Here is a 23,012-nt window from a genome sequence, read left to right as displayed (position 1 = left end):
GGCATGAAACTCAAGAGGTTTACTGTCGCTATAAAAGAATCCTAAGGTCGGCTGTCCTAACAGTACAGTGCGCCCTGACCACTTTACAGCCGCAGTCGGAGGTAGGAAAGTTTTACAAACACAATTCGTCAATTTGTTTAACCTCTCTACGCCAGAGCACAGTACATGAACAGCTTTAAACGCCCGAGTGTAGATGGCTCCTTTTGAAACTCGGGAGTTCCACAGGCGAAGAGCCAAGTCCTCCCCGTAGGTAGTGAGGACCCGGGCTATAGTGGCTGATCTCCAGGGATGCTGAGGTCTCAGTGGGGTCCGCCCTAGCCTGGCCTCGGCTTCTGGGATCCAGGAGAGATCTCACTGGTCGCTGGCGCCAGGCCGGACCTTGAGAGTGAACTGAGAGACGGATGAAAGCCGGGCAGGTCACCGGTCGCAAACCTCTGGTCTCCAGACTCAGGGCCACTAGCGAGTCCAGAAGCTCAAGTGTCCGCGGAGTTGGGAGGCGGCTAGCCACGCCCCCGCTCGCACCGCTTCCGGCACCCCGGCCCCGCCCCGCGCCGGCGCTGCCACATCCTCCGGTGACGTCAGTGCGCGCCGCCATATTGGGAAGCGCCACCGCCGCCGCCGCCTCCGCTCGGGCTCCTGGGCTGTGTTGGGGGCCACAGCCGCGGGCTGAAGGCTCCCTTGTGTACCCTATCGACGCCCGGCCCGCCGGCTTCGCCCAGCTCCGGCTCCTCATGACCGCCTTCGGCCCCGCAGCCCACGGACATCGCCCCAGCTCCAAGAATTAACACGGAAGCTCCCGGGGCCGGAGCCGTGAGGGAGAGCCGGCCGGTCCCGCGTCCCTGTCGGTCCGGCGCGGCTCTTGTGCGGGAGCCATGACCTCGCTGACCCAGCGGAGCTCGGGCCTGGTGCAGCGGCGCACCGAGGCCTCCCGGAACGCTGCCGACAAGGAGCGGGCGGCGGGAGGCGGCGGCGGCAGCGGCGAGGACGAGGCGCAGAGCCGCCGCGACGAGCAGGACGACGACGACAAGGGCGACTCCAAGGAAACGCGGCTGACCCTGATGGAGGAGGTGCTCCTGCTGGGCCTCAAGGACCGAGAGGTGCGGGCGCCGCGGGCCCGGCCCGGGTGGCAGCCGGGGTGGCAGCGGGACCCGGGTGGCTCCAGGTGGGGCCCGGGTGGGCGCCGGCCGAGGCCTCACCTGTCCCTGCTTCCGGAGCCCCGCGCCCCTGAGCGCCCTCTCGTCTTAAGGAGTGTGGGAGTCAGCTCTCTCCGGCGGCGCCCCGAGTGCTCCCGATCCTCCCGGTACCAAGTGCTCGCTTGGGTTTTCCCTTCCTCTGCTCACAAGCACTCTTAGTTCCGAAGTCTTGGCGATCTTTGCGCTTCTTCTTCTTCGCTGTCTGCTGCAAATGATGGCAACTCCAACCCGAGACTGTTGAGATCCAAAGACTCGGGGCTACCGCGGCTCCCAAGTGTTGAGTTTTTGCAGGTTTTAAGACCCGGGAGAGGTTCGCGGATCTACTTGCTGTCGGCCCTCTTTCTTATGTAAAACTTGAGTTGCGGCGCGCGATTAAGAATTAGCAAAGTTGTTTTTACTGGGTATTGTTTTAAAAAGTCAATACCAAGTTGATATAAAACCTAGGAAGTTACTTTTTGGATGAACTTGGTTTGAGCGAGCGATGAGTTAGTTTTGCGGTTAGATCTGCTGTCGTCCTCTCTGTTTTGCCATTTTAAGGGAGGGCTTGTGAAGAGCTGGGAGGAATACCAAGTTTGCGCTTTGATAAAAGGGCTGCAAAGATTTAGGTAGGCTTATGTTGTATTCTGACGTTTGGAAAGGTCACCCCAGATATTTAGGAATTTCACACATATAAGTTGAAAAAGTGCTAGTGACCGTCTTTTAAATGTATGGATTCTGTAGTTAATGTTTGATTGATTTTGTTAATACCCATCGATCTCTAAAGATGATTATTTTTAAGGGCAGACTTGCAGGATTGGATGTTTCATAAATCATGTATGATGAGGTGGCCCGGAAGTTTGTTTCGTTTCAGTGTAGAAACTCTAGACAACACATTTTGAGAGTCAGAAAGGTATTGGATCTTGTCTTTAAATACGTTTTCAGAATTCAGGAAGGAGGACAAGAAACAAACCAGAACAAAACTCAGTTCATCCTATAAAAGTTTTTTAGTTCCTCAGACTTAGCAGCGGTAGAGAGCTGAGTTTTTCCAGGGACTGTTTGTGGTTCCCGGATATTAGATACTACCCAGGGAAGTGCTTCTTGATGCCTTAATACCATTCAGCTTGAAGACACTGAATGGCCCTCTGGCTGTGAAAGGGGCACGGTACCTGTTTAATTACAGTTATTATGAGGAATGCGGTGGTGTGTGTGTTTCAATTTTAGTTGTGGAGTGAAAAGCTAGATGTTAGTGCGTGGCAATGCGATTTTAGAGAGCATTCACTTAGGAAGTAATTAGATTTTGAAAGCAGGCTTCTTGTAATACACATTTATCTTTCCCTCCCTCCCCACTTTGGAACAAAACAGATTATGAGACATTTTTAGGAAGTACAAGAAAAACAAAATGAAGGTTACATTCCTGGGTCAGCATTTTGGTTCTGTATGCTAGAACTCGGTAAAGCTACAATGGAACAAAAAAATTATTTTTGGTATTGTCACATTGAGAAACAATGGTGAAAAAGTACCTTTTATTTTAGAAGCTTTACTCTGAATTTTTAATATAAAGCTGTCACCAGTTATTTTTCTGTGATTGGTTCCCGTGAAGATAATCTGAAGAATTTTTTGAATTTAATGCTACTACAACATTCAACTAGTTTTGTTTTGTTTTGTTTTGTTTTTTTAAACAATGGAAGTTCTTTGATGGTAGGTAACTGAGACCATCTGTTGTGGTTATTTTGTATAAATATACTTCCTAAGTCATGGCCAAGGTTCAGCCAGGCACTAATCTTTAGCATGTGGGAGTGGGCACTTGTTTTTAAAAAAATGTAGGTACATATTTTTTTCTTTCATCAAGTGTGTACACAGTAGTGACCAGTCCTATAAACCTATCACCCAGTCTATTTGGGGGATGGTCCCCTTGTCTTTTTTTTTTTTTTAAGACAAAGTCTTGGTTTCCTGGCTCTGTTTCCGTAGCCACTTAAGACTTTGTTCAATTTGTTATTAACTTAGGTTCTAGGGATTGTGAATATACAGCTGGGTTGATAGAGTGCTTTGGATGAAGTTCTGAATTTGATTCCTACCTCTGCACAGACTGGGCTTGGAAGCCCATCATGCCTATACTTCCACTTGGGAGGCAAGACTATCGGAAGTTCAGGGTCACCTTCACCTACATAGAAAGTTAGAGGCCAGCCTGGGCTACATGAGAAGCCGTTGGCGTCAGATTATTTACATGGAGTTTTGTTTAAAGTCTTTGTTAGGTCTCAAACTCAGGAAGTATAGCTGCTAGCCAAGGTGCCTATCAAAGCAGACACTGGCTACCTGTCTCAGCATCGCCTATACCTGTTAGAGTCCTGGCTCTTCTTGCACTTTCACCCAGCTCTCCTACCCTCAACCTCTGCAGCCCCTGAGCTTCACTCCCTTCCCCCAGCTGCTCTGCTCTCTATAACCCTGCCTTTTGGCTATGTGGTCTCTTGGCCTCTTGCTCTCTTTGTCTCCTGGCTTACTCCAGCCTCCTATCCCCCTCACATGCCAGGTTCAGACTGGACCTTTCCAGATGCCGTTTATCCCCTCTACACTAAACCTTCCTAGCTCAAACCTAGGAACAATCATGTCCTCATTCAGGCCTGACAATAGTTTTATTTTATTTATTTTTTTAAGTTCGAGTTAGCTTTTCAGGTTTTTTCTTTTCTTAAAACATCCAAGGGCTGGAGAGAATGGCTCAGGGGTTCAGAGCACTGACTGCTCTTCCAGAGGGTTCAATTCCCAGCCACATGGTGGCTCACAACCATCTGTAATGGGATCCGATGTCCTCTTCTGGTGTATCTGGAGTGTATTCATATACATAAGTAAATCTTTAAAAAACAACAACAACAACAAAAACAACTGAAAAACAAAAAGCCCAAGCCTAGGCTCATTCATAGGTTCTGGGTACTTAATCTGGGTGAAGTGTCAGTGAGTGATATTTAGAGGCCACTGCTAGAATGTCAGATAGGTTCACTCATGAATTCCAATTAAGTAATTGGCAAGATTTCTGTGGATGGTTGGGGGCAGAGCAGGACAAATAGTAAATATTTTCTCTTCATTATTTATTTGTGTTTTTTTCCAATGAAGCCTTGAGTAGTTTCAGGATACTTGAGAATGACCATAAATAACCAAAAAGTTATATTAAAATATTTTTTTAAGAAGACTAAACTGAAGGGTCTCACACATATTGTACCACTAACTGTAACAATGACCCCCTTAAATAACTTGAATTATTTTATTGGTGGTAGGTCTAAATACGTAAGGTGAGATCTGATCATCTCATTTACTTGCCTATTTAAAGGTATTTAAAGGTTTATTTATTTTTATTTTATGTGTATGAATGCTTTGCCCCCATATTTGTATGTATGTACATCTAGTTTGTGTACCCAAGGAGGCCAGAAGAGGGCATTAGGTCCCTGAAACTAGAGTAATAGATGGTTGGAAGCTTCCATGTGGGTACTTAAAATTGAACCTGGGTCCTCTGGAAGAACAGCCAGTGCTCTTAACCACTGAGCTGTCTCTTCAGCCCCAGTTTGACTACTTTAAATGACCAATTTAATCTAGTGTTTGGTGGCTGGGGAGATGGTAAGATTGTTAAAGTGCTGACCACACAAACACGAGGCCCCGAACTTGCTTCCCAGCTCTCTGGAAAAGCTGGGAGTGATGTCACAGGTTGAAGCAGAGTGAAGCTTCTGGACCAGCCATCCTAGCCATTCAGCAAGCTCCAGGCCAGTGTGAGACACCCCTGAAAGCCAAGATGGTTGGCATCTGAGGGCAACACTGAAATTGACTGCCCACCTCTACACAATCACATATGTACACACACCTACAGAAACAGGGAAAAAGAAAATGGCCTGTTGAGTAGAAGTGAGGCTTTGTCGCCCTTCCCTTTACATACTATGCAAGAGTCTCAGAATTCTCACAAATGTGGAAAATGGTCACTTCACGTGCTTGGGGTGTGTGTGTGTACTTTTGTGGCACTTATTGCTAACACTTTACTGTACTTTCCCCCTTTGTCTTTGCGAAGCCCTAAAATTTTAGCTTTTTATTATTTACTTATTTATCCATTCATTTACTTAGTTACTTTTGACTCTCAGGGTTTATCTACGTAGTCCTGGCTGTTCTGGAACTCTGTAGATGAGGCTGGCCTTGAACTCACAGAGGTGCTTCTGCCTCTGCCTACAGAGTGCTGGGACTAAAGAGGGTGTGCCACCATTGCCTGATAGGATTGCTTGTTTGTTTCTTGTGTTTTAGATAGGGTCTGATGAAGGCCAGGCTGGTTTCCTTGATCTCTCTCTGGGTCCTCTTGTCTCTATCTCCCTAACGTTAGGGTTACTGACAGCTTTGGAACGGCTTCTTGAAGTATCCTCCTATTGTTTTGTGTTGTAGTTAAGTCCTGTCCGGTCAGTTGCCCTCCACTGAGGCTTTGGAAGAGAAAGAGTAGTGGGCAGAAAGGAAACCTTTTCAGAGCAGCCTTCTTGTGTGTACTGTGCTCCTGGATGTTGCTGTTTTGTTTGGTTGGTTTTTAGTTTTTACTGTGCTCCTGGATGTTGCTGTTTTGTTTGGTTGGTTTTTAGTTTTCTCCCTGTCTTTTTCTAGTGTGACTTTTTTTTTTTAATTTTTATTTCAGTCACCTGATTTTTCTAAGGTTTAATAGCTTTTAGTAACATCTTCTTTAAAGATACATTTCTAAAGTCATAAGAACTCTACTGCAGTAACACTTGAATAGTAGGTAGTGATTAGGTGGGTTTGTTTAGAGAAAAGATGGTATTTGGCATGCCTCAAATTTACTGTATAGCCTGGCAGTTGTTGAATCTGAAGTCTTCTTGAATTGGTGATCCTCTCCTCTCTGCCTCCCAAGCCTGAGATGATAGGGTGTGTGGCAAGACTTAGGAAGTTTACAAGATGAAACTGACTTTGTTGTTTTCACACTGTCCCCCAAATGAGTTCATTCTGAAATAATGCTTAGAACACAGTATTTATCAAGATGTATAACTGTTTTGTAAACATTTTACCTCTATGTTAATGTAAAATAGTGCTATTCTTAAACCTATAAGCCAGATAGTTATTCAGCTCAGTTTTAGAATTTCAAGGTGTGTTAAGTTTGTAGTAATTTTAAAAAATCACATAAAAGCTTCAAGAGGTTTGCATTTTGTAATTTCTTTTCTAATACTGACTATATTCTTTTGATATTTTTAAAGGGTTTGAATTTTCATCTCTTTAAGCCACATATAAAGTTTAGAGCCTATATGAAAAATAAGCTGTAAAGATTGCAACCTGAGCCGGGCGGTGGTAGCGCACGCCTTTAGTCCCAGCACTTGGGAGGCAGAGGCAGGTGGATTTCTGAGTTCGAGGCCAGCTTGGTCTACAAGTGAGTTCCAGGACAGCCAGGGCTATACAGAGAAACCCTGTCTTGAAAAACCAAAAAAAAAAAAAAAAAAAAAAATTGCAACCTGTTAGCGTACTACAGTATTGCAATGTAACCTTGTGTATACACTACAGTATTATAATGTGGCATGCACTAACACACACACAGGTTTAAAAAAGAAGCAGAATATTTTTCTTGTTTCATAAACATTAGATTTACAGGGGAGATGTCCCAGGGGTGCTGGTAGAGGATCTCAGTTTGGGTAGCCAGAACTCTCATAAACTGGGTCTCATCAAGGCCCTTCTGTAATTCCAGTGCTCTTGAATCAGTATGGGTGCTGGAGACAGCAGAATTCCTGGAAGCTTCCAGGCTAACTAGCCTGGTGTGTGCTACAGTGAACAACAAAGACCCTGTCTCAAGGAGTCCAGTTGAAGATGGCTTGGTCGAAGATGGGAGGCTTGACTCCTGCAAGTTGTGCTCTGACTTACAATGAATAGTGTGTGTGTGTGTGTGTGTGTGTGTGTGTGTGTCTCCTGTATGATGAACAAACATACAAATAAATGTAGCAAAATCTGGGTGGTAGAAAGCAAGGGCTGAACTTTGAGGTTGGTTCTGTAATTGCACAAATTGGTACAGCCACATTCACACATGCGTACACATGCACACACGCATTCACACATGAGATAGAGCGATAGAGAATGGTAGAATCTTATTAGAATATTATTGTCCTTCATTTTAGTGTTTGGATGGTGCTGGGGATTTAACCCAGGCCTTGCACCCGCTAACCAAGCAGCACTCTAAGCCAAATTACATCCGTATGTAAAGTTAATTTATTCTTAATAAGTTGTATTTGGTTTACATGCTTTACTAGAGAAATTGTTCACTTGGTGTCAACAGATGTACTTTACAACTTTTGCTTCTACAATTGACTATCTCACCTTGACTCGTACCCCATGACTCAGTAAATATTCTAAGTAAATCATACACTCACTGAAGGTAACATTATTCCCAAGTGAATGAACACTGATTTTGGGGGGTGGTCTTGGAAAAAACTTCTTCCTTTCGTGTATAGAGAGGTGAGACATCCAGAATGTCCATCTTACATTCCACGAGGGAAGAGATAGTGGGGGTGGTGAAAACTGGTGGAGAGACCGAGGCTTCTTACATGTGTTTGCACTTAGATCACCTTAGAAACCATTTTTGGTTTCTGTGGTGGAAATCATATTTCACTTTGGTGTATTTGGCAATGAGGATGGCACCCAGGGCCTTGGCACCCTACCTACATGTCTGAACTACATCCCTTCCCTAGAAATTATTTTCTATGAAAGGGGGGCAGTGGGACATGCCTCTGACAACTTGGGAGGCTGAGGCAGGAGGACTGCTGATCCTTGGAGGAGGCCAGTCTGGACAACATAGCTCCTTTCTCAAAGAACAACTTTGTTGATGGAAATTTCATTTATAACAGAACTTGATTGAGACTCGTATGAATTCTAGAAAGTTACTAGTTAAAATTTTAGTAGTAATTTTGAGAGAGCATGGAAGATAACCTGTATCTGTCCATCCCTGGCTTTTTGAGAAGACTTGAGACTGAAGGGCTTACAGTCAGCTTTTGGTGGTTACTGCCCCCTTGGGATTCTTTTCCTGGTCAGGACTGAACTTGGGACCTTGTACCGGCTGTGGATTCTCTTTAAGTGTTCTACCTCTGAACGACCATCCTTGCCCTACCCTAGTTCCTCTTATTTCCTCCCTCCCTCCCTCCCTCCCTCCCTCCCTCCCTCCCTCCCTCCCTCCCTTCCCTCCCTCCCTCCCTCCCTCCCTCCCAGATTTATTTTATTTGCAAGAGTGTTGCCTGAATGTATGCATGTAGCATGAGATGCCTGGAGCCCTTGGAGATCAAGGCATCCCAGGCTTCAGAGCCTCTAAAACCAGAGTTTTGTGGATGGTTAATGAGCCAGCATGTTGGTTCTAGGAACTAAACTTGAGTCTTCTGCAAAATCCGGTGCTCTTAGCTACTAATCCCCCAATCCCCTAGTTTCAGTTTCTTAAATACAATTGTTAAATAATTTTATACTATTTAAAACAAAAAACAGAAATTACATGAGTAGGATTTGCCAGTTTTTGAGATTAAACAAATTTAACTGGTAATTCGTATTTTCAGTTAATCAAAATATGTCATTCATGTATCAGTCCCTTTGCTAAGTGTTGAGGTTTCTAAGATTTTTAGCTTTTAAGGGACAATCAGTATACATAGGAGACAGTACTCCAGATGATTTGGAGTACTGTCTTCAGAGAAAGTACTCCAAATCAACTTCAGAGATACCAACTTCAGAGAAAAACAGAAGGTGTAGACTAGGGACTAGAAAAGAACCCTCAGATCAGGAGCCATGGGACTATTGTCCAGTTATATTTCTATTGCTGTGATTTAAACAAATAAACAACAACAACAAAACACCACTAAAGGCAATTTGAACAGGAAAGGATTTATTTCAGCTTATAGTTGTAGTCTGTCATGAAGGGAAGTCAAGATAGAAAATGTAGGCAGGCACTGAAGCAGAGCCCACAGGGATGCTGGCTTGTCCCTGGCTTGCTCAAGTTACTTTCTTATATATGCAAGACCACCTGCTGGAGACTGCATCACCCATAGTGGGATGGGTCCTTCCACATCAATCATCTATCAAGAAAATACCCTACAGGCTTGCATATAGGATAATTTTATGGGGACCTTTTCTCAATTTAGGTTCTCTCTTGTGGCTGTAATTCGTGTCAAATTGACAAACGTTTAACCAACACAAACTACCCATGATTTTGACTTGTAGCTTTGTCTTTTTTGACTCCTCCTTGGGAGAACTAGACTAAATGTTCTTGAATTCTTAGACCTCATTGTTTCCTGGTCAAAACAGACCTCTATTTGTGGTCTGTCTCATAACCTGTTATAGGACCTAAGGGCTAAAAAGGACTTAGGCTGAAAAAAATGCTGTTGGCTGGTACTTGATATCCCCTCTTCTTCACTCTCTTTTCAGTGCTGAGGGTCAAACTCTGGCCTTGAGCATACGAGGCAAGTGCTCTGCCACAGAGCCCAGCTTCCACTATTGCCGTAAGTTCCTGACCATCCTGGACATGATAATTTAGTGAATATTTGACTCAATCAGTTACTTACCTATGCCTTTTCGCTGAATCAATCTCTCTCTGTCTCTCTCTCTGTCTCTCTCTCTGTCTCTCTCTGTGTGTGTGTGTGTGTGTGTGTGTAAAAGTATCCCTCCTCCCCCTCTGTTTTTTGTAATCCCAGACCATCTGGGCTAGGAAATCTGGAAACCTCAAGTATTTTGGTTTCTTTTCCCTAGATGTAAGCCCAGAGTCTGTGGTTGTTTCCATCATTTCTCTTCTCTGGAATACTGTTCACTCTCTGGAGGTATCAGAAGTCCCAAACTTCAGAATCAGTGACTTCTATGGCAGCTGTGTTGTATAAAGTGATGGGTGTAGTTGGCAGGCAGTGAGTCTTATTTCCTTATGCCTTCTGTTTCCACAAGAGAAAGCTTGTGAGGAGCCTGGCCTCTTCTGACCCTTGTTGTAATCAGCTCTTCCTACAGGATCATCTTATTTCCTCTTTGTTTGGTGTTTTATTTTTTAGGGAAAGAAAATAATCTTTATTACTTTCCAAGGCCAGAATCTTCACAGAAGGTGGCTAGGGCAGGGTTCTACAACCTTTAAAAATTATTTAAGAAAATATCTTCTGTATTTATTTGTGTGTGGATGTGGGGGGGGGGGCTGTCTGGAGGTCAGAGGACAACTTGTGAGAGCTGGCTCTCCTTCCACCATGTGGTTTCTAGAGTTACTAGATCTTGGGGTAGCAAGTACTTTGACACACTGTTTATTATTGAGACAGGGTCTCCAGCACCCTTGGCTGCCCTCCAGCTCTGTGGCTGAGCATGTCCAGGAACTTATCATGATCCTTGTGCTTCTACTCCTAGAGTGCAGTGCCAGGTTGGGATTGCAGGCACTTCCACCATCCTTGGGTTATGTTTGTACATTTGGGATAGGCAAACTTCCCAGTTGAGCTAAATCCTAGCACTGGCCCACAGCCCTATAAAAGTATTCTTCATTAAAAAAGTAAATATATGTATGTATTTATGCATAGTGTAAATAACAGCAGTTAATGAAAAAAAGGCCATGTGTTTGAAACAGAGCAAGGGGGAGTGTATGGGATGGCTTGGAGGGAGGAAAAGGAAAGGGGGAAAGATGTAATTGTATTGTAAATTCTAAAATAATTTAAAGAATTAATGTAATTTTGTGTGTGTTGTGGGGAGGGTCATATGCATGTTATCTGGCTGGTGACCAAGCTCCCAGGATCCACTGTGCTGGGGTTATAGGCACACATGGCCATCCCTAGCCTTTATGCAGGTCCTAGATGATTGAACTCCAGTCCCGGTGCTTCACAGCAAGCAGTGCTACCCACTGAGCCACTCCCCAGTCCCCACATTCTACCCCCCACCCCCACCCCCAGTCCACCCCCCATTTCTAGTTTTAAAAACATCTTTACAATGCTGGGGATTGAACCCAGGGCATTAATATGCTAGGCAAGTCCCTGTCATGGAACTGCATCCTTAGCTCCTCTTCTATGTCTTATTTTGTAGCCCAGGCTGGTCCCAAACTTTTTGGTTCAAGTGATCCTTCTGTTTCAGGCTCTCAAGTGTCTTTACTTTTGGGCTCCAGATGCTCTGTGCTCCTGTACTTGGAGATATTTGAGCACAGTGAAGTACAGGCTGTGACTTAACAGACGTGAAACAAAGTTTTAGACAGGACACAACAGCTACGATGGAGATTATGTCTGGGATAAGGAACGTGAACATTTATTGGCACAAGAAGTTAAAAGCTGGGTTGATATTGGAAGCAGTTGTAGGTTTTAAAGACAATGTTATACAGAGAATTTTTAGAAGATGTGAGTGTAGAAAGTAGTGGAGAAACTAGAGAGAGCCAAGTCACTGGTCTTGGGATTACTAAAGTGTTTATAGTTTCTTTCTCTGTGTGCGTGCCTAGAGGCCACATTGCAACTTTGAAAATGGTCTCCGGGCGTCAGGTTTGTAAGCACCTGTACCCCTCACTGGCCTGAATTATTACAACTTGCAAAATGTGTTGCCAGCCCTAGATGAAGATTAAGCCATACTTATTTTTTGACCTGGATTTAAGTCTGTACTATATGCATATGATGCTTCAAAAGGTAAATTTAGGGCTGGAAAGATGGCTCAGCGGTTAAGAGCACTGACTGCTCTTCCAAAGGTCCTAAGTTCAAATCCCAGCAACCACATGGTGGCCCACAACCATCCATAATGAGATCTGACACCCTCTTCTGGTGTGTCTGAAGACAGCTACAGTGTACTTACATGTAATAAATAAATAAATAAATAAATCTTAAAAAAAGATAAATTAAAAAAATACGTAATTACTAAGATTTTACTGTCCCTATAATTATGGGAGAAATGGGGTAGACTTTGAGGCATGAGAATAGTAGAAATATGCCTTTTAGACAAAACACAAGGAGCCTGTATATTTAGGAAAGTGTAGACTACCAAAAAATAGGAACTGGAAACATGGCTCAGCAGTCAAGGGTGTTTGCTGCTTTTCCAGAGGACTGGAGTTAAGTTTCCAGCTCAACATTGCTTGTAACTCCAGTCCCAGGGCATACGACACCCTCTTCTAGCCTTCTCAGGTACCCGTGTACACACCCCCTACACCACTTAGGTCTTAAGTGTCTGGCAAGAGTGGATCCATGATAAAGACTCTTGGTGTGTGAGATACTACTTATTTCTTAGTGCTGGAAGAAATTAAAACCAATTTAACAAAAATGGAAGATTTAAAGTCCATAATCGACCTTACTCACTCAAAATTCTACTTGTGCAATTGTTTTATGCTAAGCATTGTGCTAAGGAAGACAGATGCATAAATAAACAAAGATGTGTGTACATCTATATAATTACAGATTGTGGTAACTATGCTGAAGTATGCTGAAGATAGTATTAGAGGACTGTGTGTGAGAATGACTGGGGACTGTGCACAGTGGAGTCCTTTCTAAGAAATGCTGTTTGGTGGGACCTGAGGATTGGGAAGAGCCAAGCTTGGTCATAGATGATAGCTTATATTCAAAGGTTTGTGTTGGCTTTGAGAAACAGAAAGGTGGTTCTTAGGTATATCATTTGCAAATGTTTTAGTGTTTCTAGTGTCTTTATCATGTTACTGATAGCATCTTAATTATTACCTTATAAGTTTGAATAACTAGTCTTTTTCTTGTTTTCTTGTTCCATTTTTCTCTCACATCTATACAGAAAAGTCTAACGTGAAGATAGCCAGTCAGTTGTTATTACTGCTAATACTTTCCTAACCTACTTTAAAAAGTGTTATATGTGAACACATACATATATGCATACTTATATAAAGATGAATTGGTTTTCCCTGTAGTCCTGGCTGTCCTAGAACTGTAGACCAGACTCGCCTTGAACTCAGAGATCTTTCCACCTGACTCTACCTCCCTAGTGCTGGCATTAAGGCTATGTGCCACCACTGCCTGGCTGATTTCCCCATTTTCTAATAATCTTTGCACTGGGATCGTTAAAAGATGTTTTTATTTATACCCCCTTCCTTACTAATACAACATTTATTCTCTTCTCTCTGTGGAACTTTGAGCTAGTTACTTCCCCACACTTTTGGGGGAGGGGGTTGTGTACAAAAGAAAAGAACATGCAGGGTAGGTAAGGCACAGAAGAGCCATGGGAGGTGGAAGTGAGATAGCTGCTTCTCTTGGTTAGGAGGAAGGCCAAGGCTGACACTAGGCAAAAGGACCTACTGTGTCTGAGAAATGAAGTCCAGATATGAGGAGTCAGTCCCCAACCAGCTCCAGAGCCCGCTACCTGACTGTGGCAGTCCTCATCCCAGTGAACTTGGCTGCTGTGTTTGATGGCCTTTGAAATGGTGCTGACTGGTTTGGAAGCTGTGGCTAGGGATGAGTCAAGTTGGAGGACATGAGGCTGTCAAGCTGTTGAAGCTCTTAAGTGTCTGGTCAGTCAGTTCAGTGCCACTGCAGACACCAAGGAGACTGTGGGGTGACCCCAGAGTAGGCTTGCATTTTAGGGGTGAGGGACCACAACAGGAGATCTGTTCCTAGGGCAGGGAAGAGGACTTCTTGTTTGAGTCTCATTTTGTAACTCTGGCTGACTTGGAACTTGTTATATAGGCTAGGCTGGCTCAGAGTCGTGGAGAGCCACCTTACTCTGACGTCATAATGCTGTAATTAAAGAAATATGCCCAGCACCTGGCCCTTAGTTTTGAGTGTGTGTGTGTGTGTGTTGTATACATTGAGTGCAGGTACCTTTGCGAGGCTACAGGAGTTGGCTACTTTTGGAACTGGAGTTATAGGCAGTTGTGAGTGGGATCAAGCTCAAGTCCTCCTAAAACCTGGTTCCTAGAAACTTACTATATTCAGTAAGTTGTTATATGCGTACAGTAAGTAAAAGTGATTCAATGTCAAAAAGTTTGGCAAACGCTGAATTATTTTTATTTATTTTTAGGTTGGTTCTGGGTGTTTGTTTTGTTTTACTGTGACAAGATCAGTGTCTTTGTACATACATTTTTCTATGCATAGTATTCTGGAATGTAACTTAAGGTGTATAGAACTGTGTCAGAGAACTTGAATTTCTTTTTCTTTCTGTCCCCACCTCACCTTGTTTACAATTGAGAGGCTCTCACTGTGTTACTGTGCAGCCCTGAATGGCCTATAATTTTCTATGTAGACCAGGTTGGCCTTGAGCTCTTGGCTTGCCTCTGCCTCCCAAGTGCTGGGATTAGGAAATGTACATTGAAAAATAGAAACCTTAGTGCTGGAGAGATGGTTAGCACTTGCTGCTTTTTCAGAGGACCTAGGTTAGGTTCCCAGCATAGGTTCCCACACAGTCATTCATAACCATCTATATCGCCAGTTCCAGGACATTCAGTGCCCTCTTCTGGCCTCATCAGGCATGAGGCACACATGGTGCAGACATACATGTACCTGCAGGTGAAAACTCTCATATACATATAAAAATTAAATATTTACAATACAAACCTGTATGTATTTTTTCATATTATTTTGAATTCAGGTCTTATTTCATTTATTATATTTTTATATTATGTAAATTACGGATCAAGGACATTTTTTTCCATTTTGTATGTATTTGTATAATACATGAAATGTCTTAGAACATCTGGTTGTTATATCCTTTGACTAAGTAGACTAGACCTTCAGAATGTATTTACACTGTATTTCATTGTGAGTGGCCAACTCAAGTTCCTTCATTTTAAGTAAGAGGTCTGGACTACATAGTGTGGCTCTTCACCCTCATGGTGAATCCTTCTTCTTGTTGGCACTTTTGAGAGCTTCTTTTCCCATTCAAGTCAAGCCACTTGATAAGAGGAAAGAAAGCAGGCAGTTGGAGATCCATACAAAGTGATGGTCGTTGCTGAGAAAAACCGGGGTGGAGGTTTTCCTAGATGTAGTCTTGTCTCCTAATGTTGTCCTTGAAACTGCCCATGGTGATGGTGATTGTGTCCCCTTGCTTCATCTGTTACTGTACAGTTCTTTCTGCTGTACTCTTTGACTGAATGGGAAAGACAGTTTATTTCCCTTGAGTTTTATGCAACATTATGAGGTCTGCCCTGAAGATTGACAGTTTGTTTTGGCCAGGACCCACAGTAGCAGAGGATCGATCTGCATCGGATGCTGCAGTCGCATTAGCCTAGCAGCTGGCGATCTGTTAGAAAGGTTGCTGCCTATCAGGGAACTAGTAGTCTTTACAGGCGACTAGAGAGTGCCCTGAGCTGTGTATGCTGGCACTGCAGTGCGTCCCCTGACCAGGACAGCAGATTAGGGTCTCTGGCTCTCTGGCTCTGTTGTTTTGGGTGATTGTGGACCCATGAATCCATGTCTGGATTCTTGTTTGTTGGGGATAGTACTTAATCTGCTTGATTTTGGAATGTCTGCACTTCCCGATAAAACTTTTTAGAACATAGGGACTTTTTTTTTTCTTGTTAAATCACACTTTTGAAATAATGCCTCAGATTGTTTGTTCTGTGGTGGTCTTCTGCTCTAAGGTTGGGGTTGTCTCATACGCTGTGAGTGAGGTGAGGGACACTATCTTAGAGCCACTGGTTCTTCTGGCTTGGTTTGCTTCCCTGGATGTATCATTGATTCTTTATTCTCTCAGAGCTGTGTATGCAAACACAACTAGTTAGTTCTACCTCTTGAACTAAAACTGTAGCTGCTTGGTACTGCCAGTTTTTTATTAGTCTTTCCCATAGACTTTAGCTACCTTATTAAAAGTGGCTGACTGGCTTTGTTAGATAGGAAAGACTTGTTGGGACACACATCCTGTGAGTATGTACTCCTCCAGTAGGCTCTTGGAATTGTTCTTGAGAGAAACAAGGCCAACGTTTTCTCTACCTCCTGACTGAGCACTTCTCTGCTAACTTGTCTATGCCATATTGTGTCATGGATTCACTGGAGAACCAGGCTGACTGAGGTGGATTATAGTCGTTTGCTACAGTCCTGGTCCACTTGGCCTCAATCCCATATGGCATTGTTTTGTTTTGTTTTTAAAGATTTATTTATTATATGTAAGAACACTGTAGCTGTTTTCAGACACACCAGAAGAGGGCATCTAATCTCATTACAGATGGTTGTGAGCCACTGTGTGGTTGCTGGGATTTGGACTCAGGACCTCCGGTAGAGCAGTCAGTGCTCTTAACCGCTGAGCCATCTCTCCAGCCCCCAATGTGGCATTGTTATCTGGTCAGTTATATCACCCCCTTCCCTTGTTCTCTTGGATCAGTTTTACTCAACCTAAAAACAAAACAAAACAGCGATGACGACAACAACAGCAACAACTTCTGATAATTCCTGATCATGCTTTTGTACATTCATGATAGGAGTTTTACTAGGAGGTTATCAAAACACTGGGCTACACTGGGCTACTCTGTTGCTTGCAGTTCTCTTGGCTTCATCCATCTTGTCTTTTCTGATAAGTCCCAGAAACCTTGGCACAGAATTGTTTCTTTTTTTTCTTTCTTTTTTTCCTCATCTATTTTCCACATGAGTTATCCAGTTTTTCATTAAATGTAACTCAACTCCGTAGTAAAGACCTTGTTTTGCTGACACATCTCTGGTTGACTCATAACATGAGAATAGGTGGGACAGTATTTAGCCCTCTTCTGTACGTCATCAAAGGTAAACTGCTAAAATCTGCCCAGCTAGACAGAGTTTCAGACTTGTATGTTAACCATACCCATTTTACTTTATGAAGTGTATATTTACTTTATGAAACATTTTGGTGTTTCGAATAGGAAACCCATTTGTGTGTTCAGGTCCCTGAGAAACACACAGCTGTAACATAATTTCATGTGGAATCAATTCTGGAATTAATTCCCTTGCTTCCTAAGTCTTTAATTGCTCCAGATCTTTATTTTCCTCTATTATTACTATTGTTTTTTTTTTTTTTTCTTGTTTGGTTTTTTAAAAAGATTTTATTTATTTTATGTATATGAGTACACTGTAGCTGTCTTCAGACACACCAGAAGAGGGCATCCAAACTCATTGCAGATGGTTGTGAGCCACCATGTGGTTGCTGGGAATTGAACTCAGGACCTCAGGACCCAGGAAGAAGAGTCAATGCTCTGACCACTGAGCCATCTCTCCAGCCCTCTACTATTACTGGTTTTAATAAACGTTGTTTAGTCCGACAATCTTTTCATTTTAGCAAATCTCAAAACTAGTCTGCTTCCTTGATTTCACATTGAAATTGGCCTTTTTGATAAATATGAAATCTTTTAAAAAACTTTTTAGACTTGTTTTTAGGTCTCTCTGTTATGTACCTCTGGTTATCCTGGATCTCACTGTGTAAACCATGCATATAGATCACAGAGATCTACTTGCCTCTGCCTCTTGAGTGCTGGAATTAATAACCAGGCCTGACAATACTGTAGTTTTGTTTATCCCCTTTAGTTTTCTTTATCTAAATGCTCTCCCAACAAAAGTGGTATTTTGAACTAGAGGAGGATCCAGATTTGATTTCCAGCACCCACATGGCAGCTCACAACTGTCCGTAACTACACACACACACACACACACACACACACACACACACACACACTATGTATGCAAAACACCAACCAATGCACATAAAATAAAAATAAATTATTTTTAAAACTGTTATCACTTTAAAGTTCTTGCATGATTAGTGAAGTTCCATGACCTCTGATGGTCAGCCATCCTCTTAAATATGGGCTCATCCCATTGACTTGAAGCCTTCCCTGTGTATTCCAGGCTGGCTTGAATGCTGGAGGTATGAGCCACCATGCCTGGACTGTATTTTTATTTATTTAAAATTGTTAGTTTATTTTGTATATATGGGTGTTTTGTTTCTATGTATTCCTTAACTATGTGTATGCCTGGTGCCCAAGGAGCCCAGAAGAGGGCATTGGATCCTGGGATCTGCAGTTACAGTTTTCAGCTACCATGTGGGTGCTAGGCACTCCCGTTTAATGTAAGGGCAGTAAGTACTCTTAATCTCTGAGCCATCTCTCCAGCCCTGTCCTTGAACTCTTGCGCCATTAGAATGCCCCCATATTTATTCCCAGTGCTAGAATTACAGGTATGTACTACTGTCCCAGCTTGACCTCTGAGGTTTGTTGTTTATCCATATGTAAGATACCTGGTAAAAGGATGACCCTTCCCAGATCCTACATTAACAACATACTAATTGTGCATTTTAGTGTTTTGTTGTAAGAAGACATATGTGGCTTTAGCTAAAGAGATTTCTACTTTTGACTCAAGGTAAATTAGCTGTTTTGTTTTCTTTGTTCTTTTTAAATAGGGTTACACATCATTTTGGAATGACTGTATATCATCTGGATTACGTGGCTGTATGTTAATTGAATTAGCTTTGAGAGGAAGGTTACAGTTAGAGGCTTGTGGAATGAGAAGAAAAAGTCTTTTGACAAGAAAGGTAAGAGGACTTCTAAATAATACCCTCTTTACAAGAATTGTTTTCTGTTTCAGTGGTGACTGTTTCTAATAGCTTTATACTATTTAAATAGTTTAAAATTGTCCTTATTGGACTGCATTCTTGGTTTTTCTGGGTTTTGCATATGCAGCGCGATGCTCCTCACTGTCAGGGTTGATGACCACTGTACCTTAGGGAGATGCCCAGTGTTCATTGTTTCTGAAAAAGACCTCGATAGGACTTTTAAAAATCTGAGAGTTTTGTAGAACTGAATTACTCAGGCCATTACTCTTTTTGTAAAGCTGTGACTGATCTTTATGTCTCTTGCCATGGTGAAGGTGGGTACTTCTGTGGCAGATCAGAATATAGATGCTGGTGTGTGGGTTTTTAACTTCAGACTCAGTTATTCACTCTTCTGGTCTGTTTTTTTTTATGCTTTGGACATGGTATTCAAAACCATTTTTTCTTTTGTAGTTATATTTGTAAATCTAAAAGATAGGCCAGAACCTTGTTGTTGTTATTTAGTTTTTAGTTTAGTTGTTTGTTTTTTTGTTTTTGTTTTAAGACATTCTTTGCTTTTTAACCAAGGCTGACCTGGAGCTCACTAGCACATGTTGGTTTTGATCTAGAGCTCCTCCCACCTGCACCTCCAGAGCTCTAAGATGACAAGCCTATGCCTTCATTTCTTATTCTGAACACTGGACTGTAAAACCAGAGTGATCATTTATTTTATAAGAAGGAAAGCCATTACTGTGTTAATGAAAAGAAATAATGTAGGAAGTAATAGAACTTCTAAATAATAGAAGTGGCTGATTGTGGTCAGAGAAAATTTGTTTCCTAGCCATATGGGCTTATTAACGTCACTCTAGTTCTGAGTGACGTAGGTAATGTTGGAAGAATATTCTATGTGATTTAATAAGTTAAGTTTTAAACGTATTGTTGGTTCAGTTAAGATAGTCCATATAGTTAGAAGACTAAATGTAGCTGTTTTCCTTGTTCTTTAGCTTTCTTCATAGAAGCCAACTATTGCGCTGTTTGGGGTTTTTTGAAGATAAATTCTTTCTATGTAGTTCCATATGACCTGGAGCTTGATAACTATACTGCACTGGCCTCAAACTCAGAGATCCTCCTGCCTTTGCCTCCTGAGTGCTGTGATTAAAGGCGCACACCACCACTTTGGGCTGTCTTCAGTTCATTTTAAAGCCATCTTAACAAATGACCCCAGCCTTAGTGTTTTTCCCTTTGGAGGCCAGTTAGGAGGTGTACTAGGTTATGTTTTCTTGATGGCTCGAAGGGAGAGTCTGTCTGCAGCCTCTTACCTTTTAGTTATTTTATTCTTGCTCCTTAGCTTCTGTCCACATCTGTCCACATGTCCTTATAGCCTGCCTCGTGCCACATAACACCTTGGGCCTCACATAAAAGATTGCTGTTACCACAGTGTTTCTTGTTTTATGATTCTAATGTTTTCTGTTAAACCCCTGAGGCCTTTTTGAAATTCTTTTATCTATATAATGCAGTTCCTCAGAGGTCTTGTTTTATCTTCTTTTCATCCCTTCTGTGTTGGAGATAGCAAGAATTTATTGAAGCAGAGCATATGTATTTGGAAGCCACACATTTTTGAAATTGTTAAAGGAATTAGCACTTGCTTGAATCTTGTACTAGTTTTGAGCAGGAACAATGGAGAGCTCAGTGTGCAGCCAGGGCTGAAAGGGGCCAAAGGGTTGCACTCAGGCGCTTAGAGACTCACAGCGCCTGGAGACGGTGAGGCCAGGCAGCACCCCAGTATGGGGTACAGAGGCCTCATGAGGCTCCATCCCTAGCTGAGGGGCAACTGATGGCTGCTGGGGGAGGTTGGGTATGTGTGGCCACTGGTTGGCTGCCTGCACTCTGATGGATGGCCTCACATGGGCAGCACTTGTAAGAGGCAGTGGTTGTTAAGTGTGTGGGGACATGGAGGTGAGACGAGAACTGTCAGGAAGAAGGGAATGTGGAGAATTTGGGTTGGATATAAACAAGTTACATTATATCTAGGCTATGAAATTATCAAAGAATTAATGAAAGTATTCTTAAAACATTAAAAAAGTTCAAGGCCTCTAGACAGGAGACCAATTATACAAGAGAAAGACGGTCAGACTTGTAGACTAAAATCATGGCAAGGATAATGGAGGAAATGCCAGGTGAGAAAGGCTTAGAGCAGAACTTAGGTGTAGTCAAGGTGTGTGAGGGAGGTGGAGGGTGAGGCAGATACTGGTCACGTGGAGAGAGGGAAGGGGTGGAAGGGAGAGGCAGGTCCCATGGCCACACCACAGACACAAGATTCATTTTCCTGAAGATCTTTTTCTCTCCCATAAACCCTGGTCTAACTAATCACCATGGAGGGAATGTTCTGAATGGTGTTTCTGAATCTGTACTGCCCAGTATAGTAATCATATTACTTTTATAAATAAGCTGTGCTGTAAAACACCCTGGGTTTTTAAAAACTATATTGGTAGAACCTGAAAAGGGCGACCATGAGCTACTGAGTGCGTGCTGGGAACAAACCTGACTCCTGGGAGAGCAGCCAGCATGCTTAACTCCTGAGCTTTCACTCAGTATAGGTTTTAATTACAGATTTAGAGTCTGTCCAACCCCATCCCTGTATCTCTGATCCTCTTGGTGCTAGAGGTTGAGTAATTTTACATAGTCAAACCTGTTGATGGTTTCATTAAGGCTTCTGCTAGCGGTGGCAGTTTAAAAAGTCTTTGTTGTTTCTAAAACTATATTCCCCTTCATATCTTTTATTGAGCATAAACTCAAGGGAGCCAGCTGGAAACAGGATTTCTCTGTGTAGGCCTGGCTGCCCTGGAACTCACTCTGTAGACCAGGCTGTAGATCTGCCTGCCTCTGCCTCCTGAGAGCTAGGACTAAAGGTATGCACTACCATGCCTGACTCAGGGGGAGCTATCTCTTACCTATCTATCTATCTATCTATCTATCTATCTATCTATCTATCTACCTACCTACCTACCTACCTACCTATCTCTATTTATTTATTTTGGCAAAGTTTTCTTAGTAACAATTATTGAGAACATTGGTGTTTTTTTTTTTTAATTATATGAAATGCCTTTAGTATGTTGAATTCTTCCATATTGTTGGGTCTTTCTTTGTCCAAGACTTTAAAAATGTATGAATTTCTATATTAAATACCTCTCACAGTTAAGCATCAAATGACATTATAGTAAGTGTAGTTTCTAAGCATGAGATGTTTGCATTGATTTTCATGTAGTGGTACTAGTGGATCATTTCTGACCAATTGTGTTTCAGGTGATTTGTAAATCGGATGCTCCAACAGGGGATGTTCTTCTTGATGAAGCTCTAAAGCATGTTAAGGAGACTCAGCCTCCAGAGACAGTCCAGAACTGGATTGAGTTACTTAGTGGTAAGCTGATGTATTAAAAAGTAAACATTGAGTTGTGTTTAGAGAAGTTTGTATAGTTACCTATAGAAATGTGGTGATGATGGTAGGGATGATAAGTTTTTAACAATTTATCTCTGTTTACAGGAGAGAACAGATACTGAATAAAATGGATATTCTTTCTTCAAGCTCTCATGTTTGTTTGTTTGTTTGTTTTGAGTCACTACGTGGCCCTGACTGAACTCCAACTCAGACCTACCTGCCTTTTCCTTCTAGGTGCTGGAATTAAAGACCTGCACCACCGTGCCTGTCTTCAGTCATACCTTATCTAAATTAATTGATACCGTTTACTCTGTTCAGAGTGGGCCGTGCTGTGAGGATGTCTTCATAAACTATAAACTCTCTTGACGTTATGTTTTGTACCCCAGTGGGTCATTTGGCTTATCCAGTCTGGTGGTCAGTGTCTTAATCACCTGATTTCCTCATACACCCCAAATGGCCTCAGTAAGGGGTTCGGTTGATAAGTTAACTAGTTAACATTGCATAGCTGCTGATTGACTAAATCTTACTAGTGTGAGTATTGACTGAACTTGGTTTCAACTTGAGTTGCTGTTGTATTCTCCTTTTTAAAAATTTATTATTTATTTATTTAATGTATATGAATACACTATAGCACTCTTCAGACACACTAGAAGAGGACATCGAATCCCATTACAGATGGTTGTGAGCCACCATGTGGTTGCTGGGAATTGAACTCAGGACCTCTGGAAGAGCAGTCAGTTCTTAACCACTGAGCCATCTCTTCAGCCCTGTTGTATTCATCTTATTGGAGTGAACATTGAAGAGATATGACTGACATTTATGTTTTCTCCCAAAGTATTGAAGTGTACAGTAACATATCCATTGGATTGGGCCAGAATTCATTAGGCAAGTATTTAGAAATATCCTATACGGTTGGCTACAAATGCCAAAAATTTTTTTTTAGCACATACTATTGTTAGGTCTGTGTTAGGAGTGAGTTATCATGGTGTCATGAAAGA

The 23,012-nt window shown here is 42.4% G+C and overlaps 1 protein-coding gene across 1 annotated transcript in view; it reads left to right on the top strand.

The window, feature by feature from the left end:
• The first annotated feature begins 574 nt into the window (after positions 1 to 574).
• Positions 575 to 23,012, top strand: part of Golph3 (golgi phosphoprotein 3) — a 30,269-nt gene continuing 7,831 nt past the window's right edge. The window contains exons 1-3 of the mRNA XM_085831397.1: positions 575 to 1,097; positions 18,450 to 18,581; positions 21,882 to 21,996. Coding sequence (XP_085687523.1) covers positions 873 to 1,097; positions 18,450 to 18,581; positions 21,882 to 21,996 — 472 coding nt within the window. The 5' untranslated portion in view covers positions 575 to 872. The remainder of the gene's footprint in view (positions 1,098 to 18,449; positions 18,582 to 21,881; positions 21,997 to 23,012) is intronic.

Source organism: Mus caroli, unplaced genomic scaffold (genome assembly GCF_978045245.1).
Source record: "Mus caroli unplaced genomic scaffold, Mus_caroli_1 scaffold_16, whole genome shotgun sequence".
Taxonomy (NCBI): Eukaryota; Metazoa; Chordata; class Mammalia; order Rodentia; family Muridae; genus Mus; species Mus caroli.
Note: the sequence above shows the minus strand (reverse complement) of the source record. Positions and strands in the feature narration are given on the sequence as shown.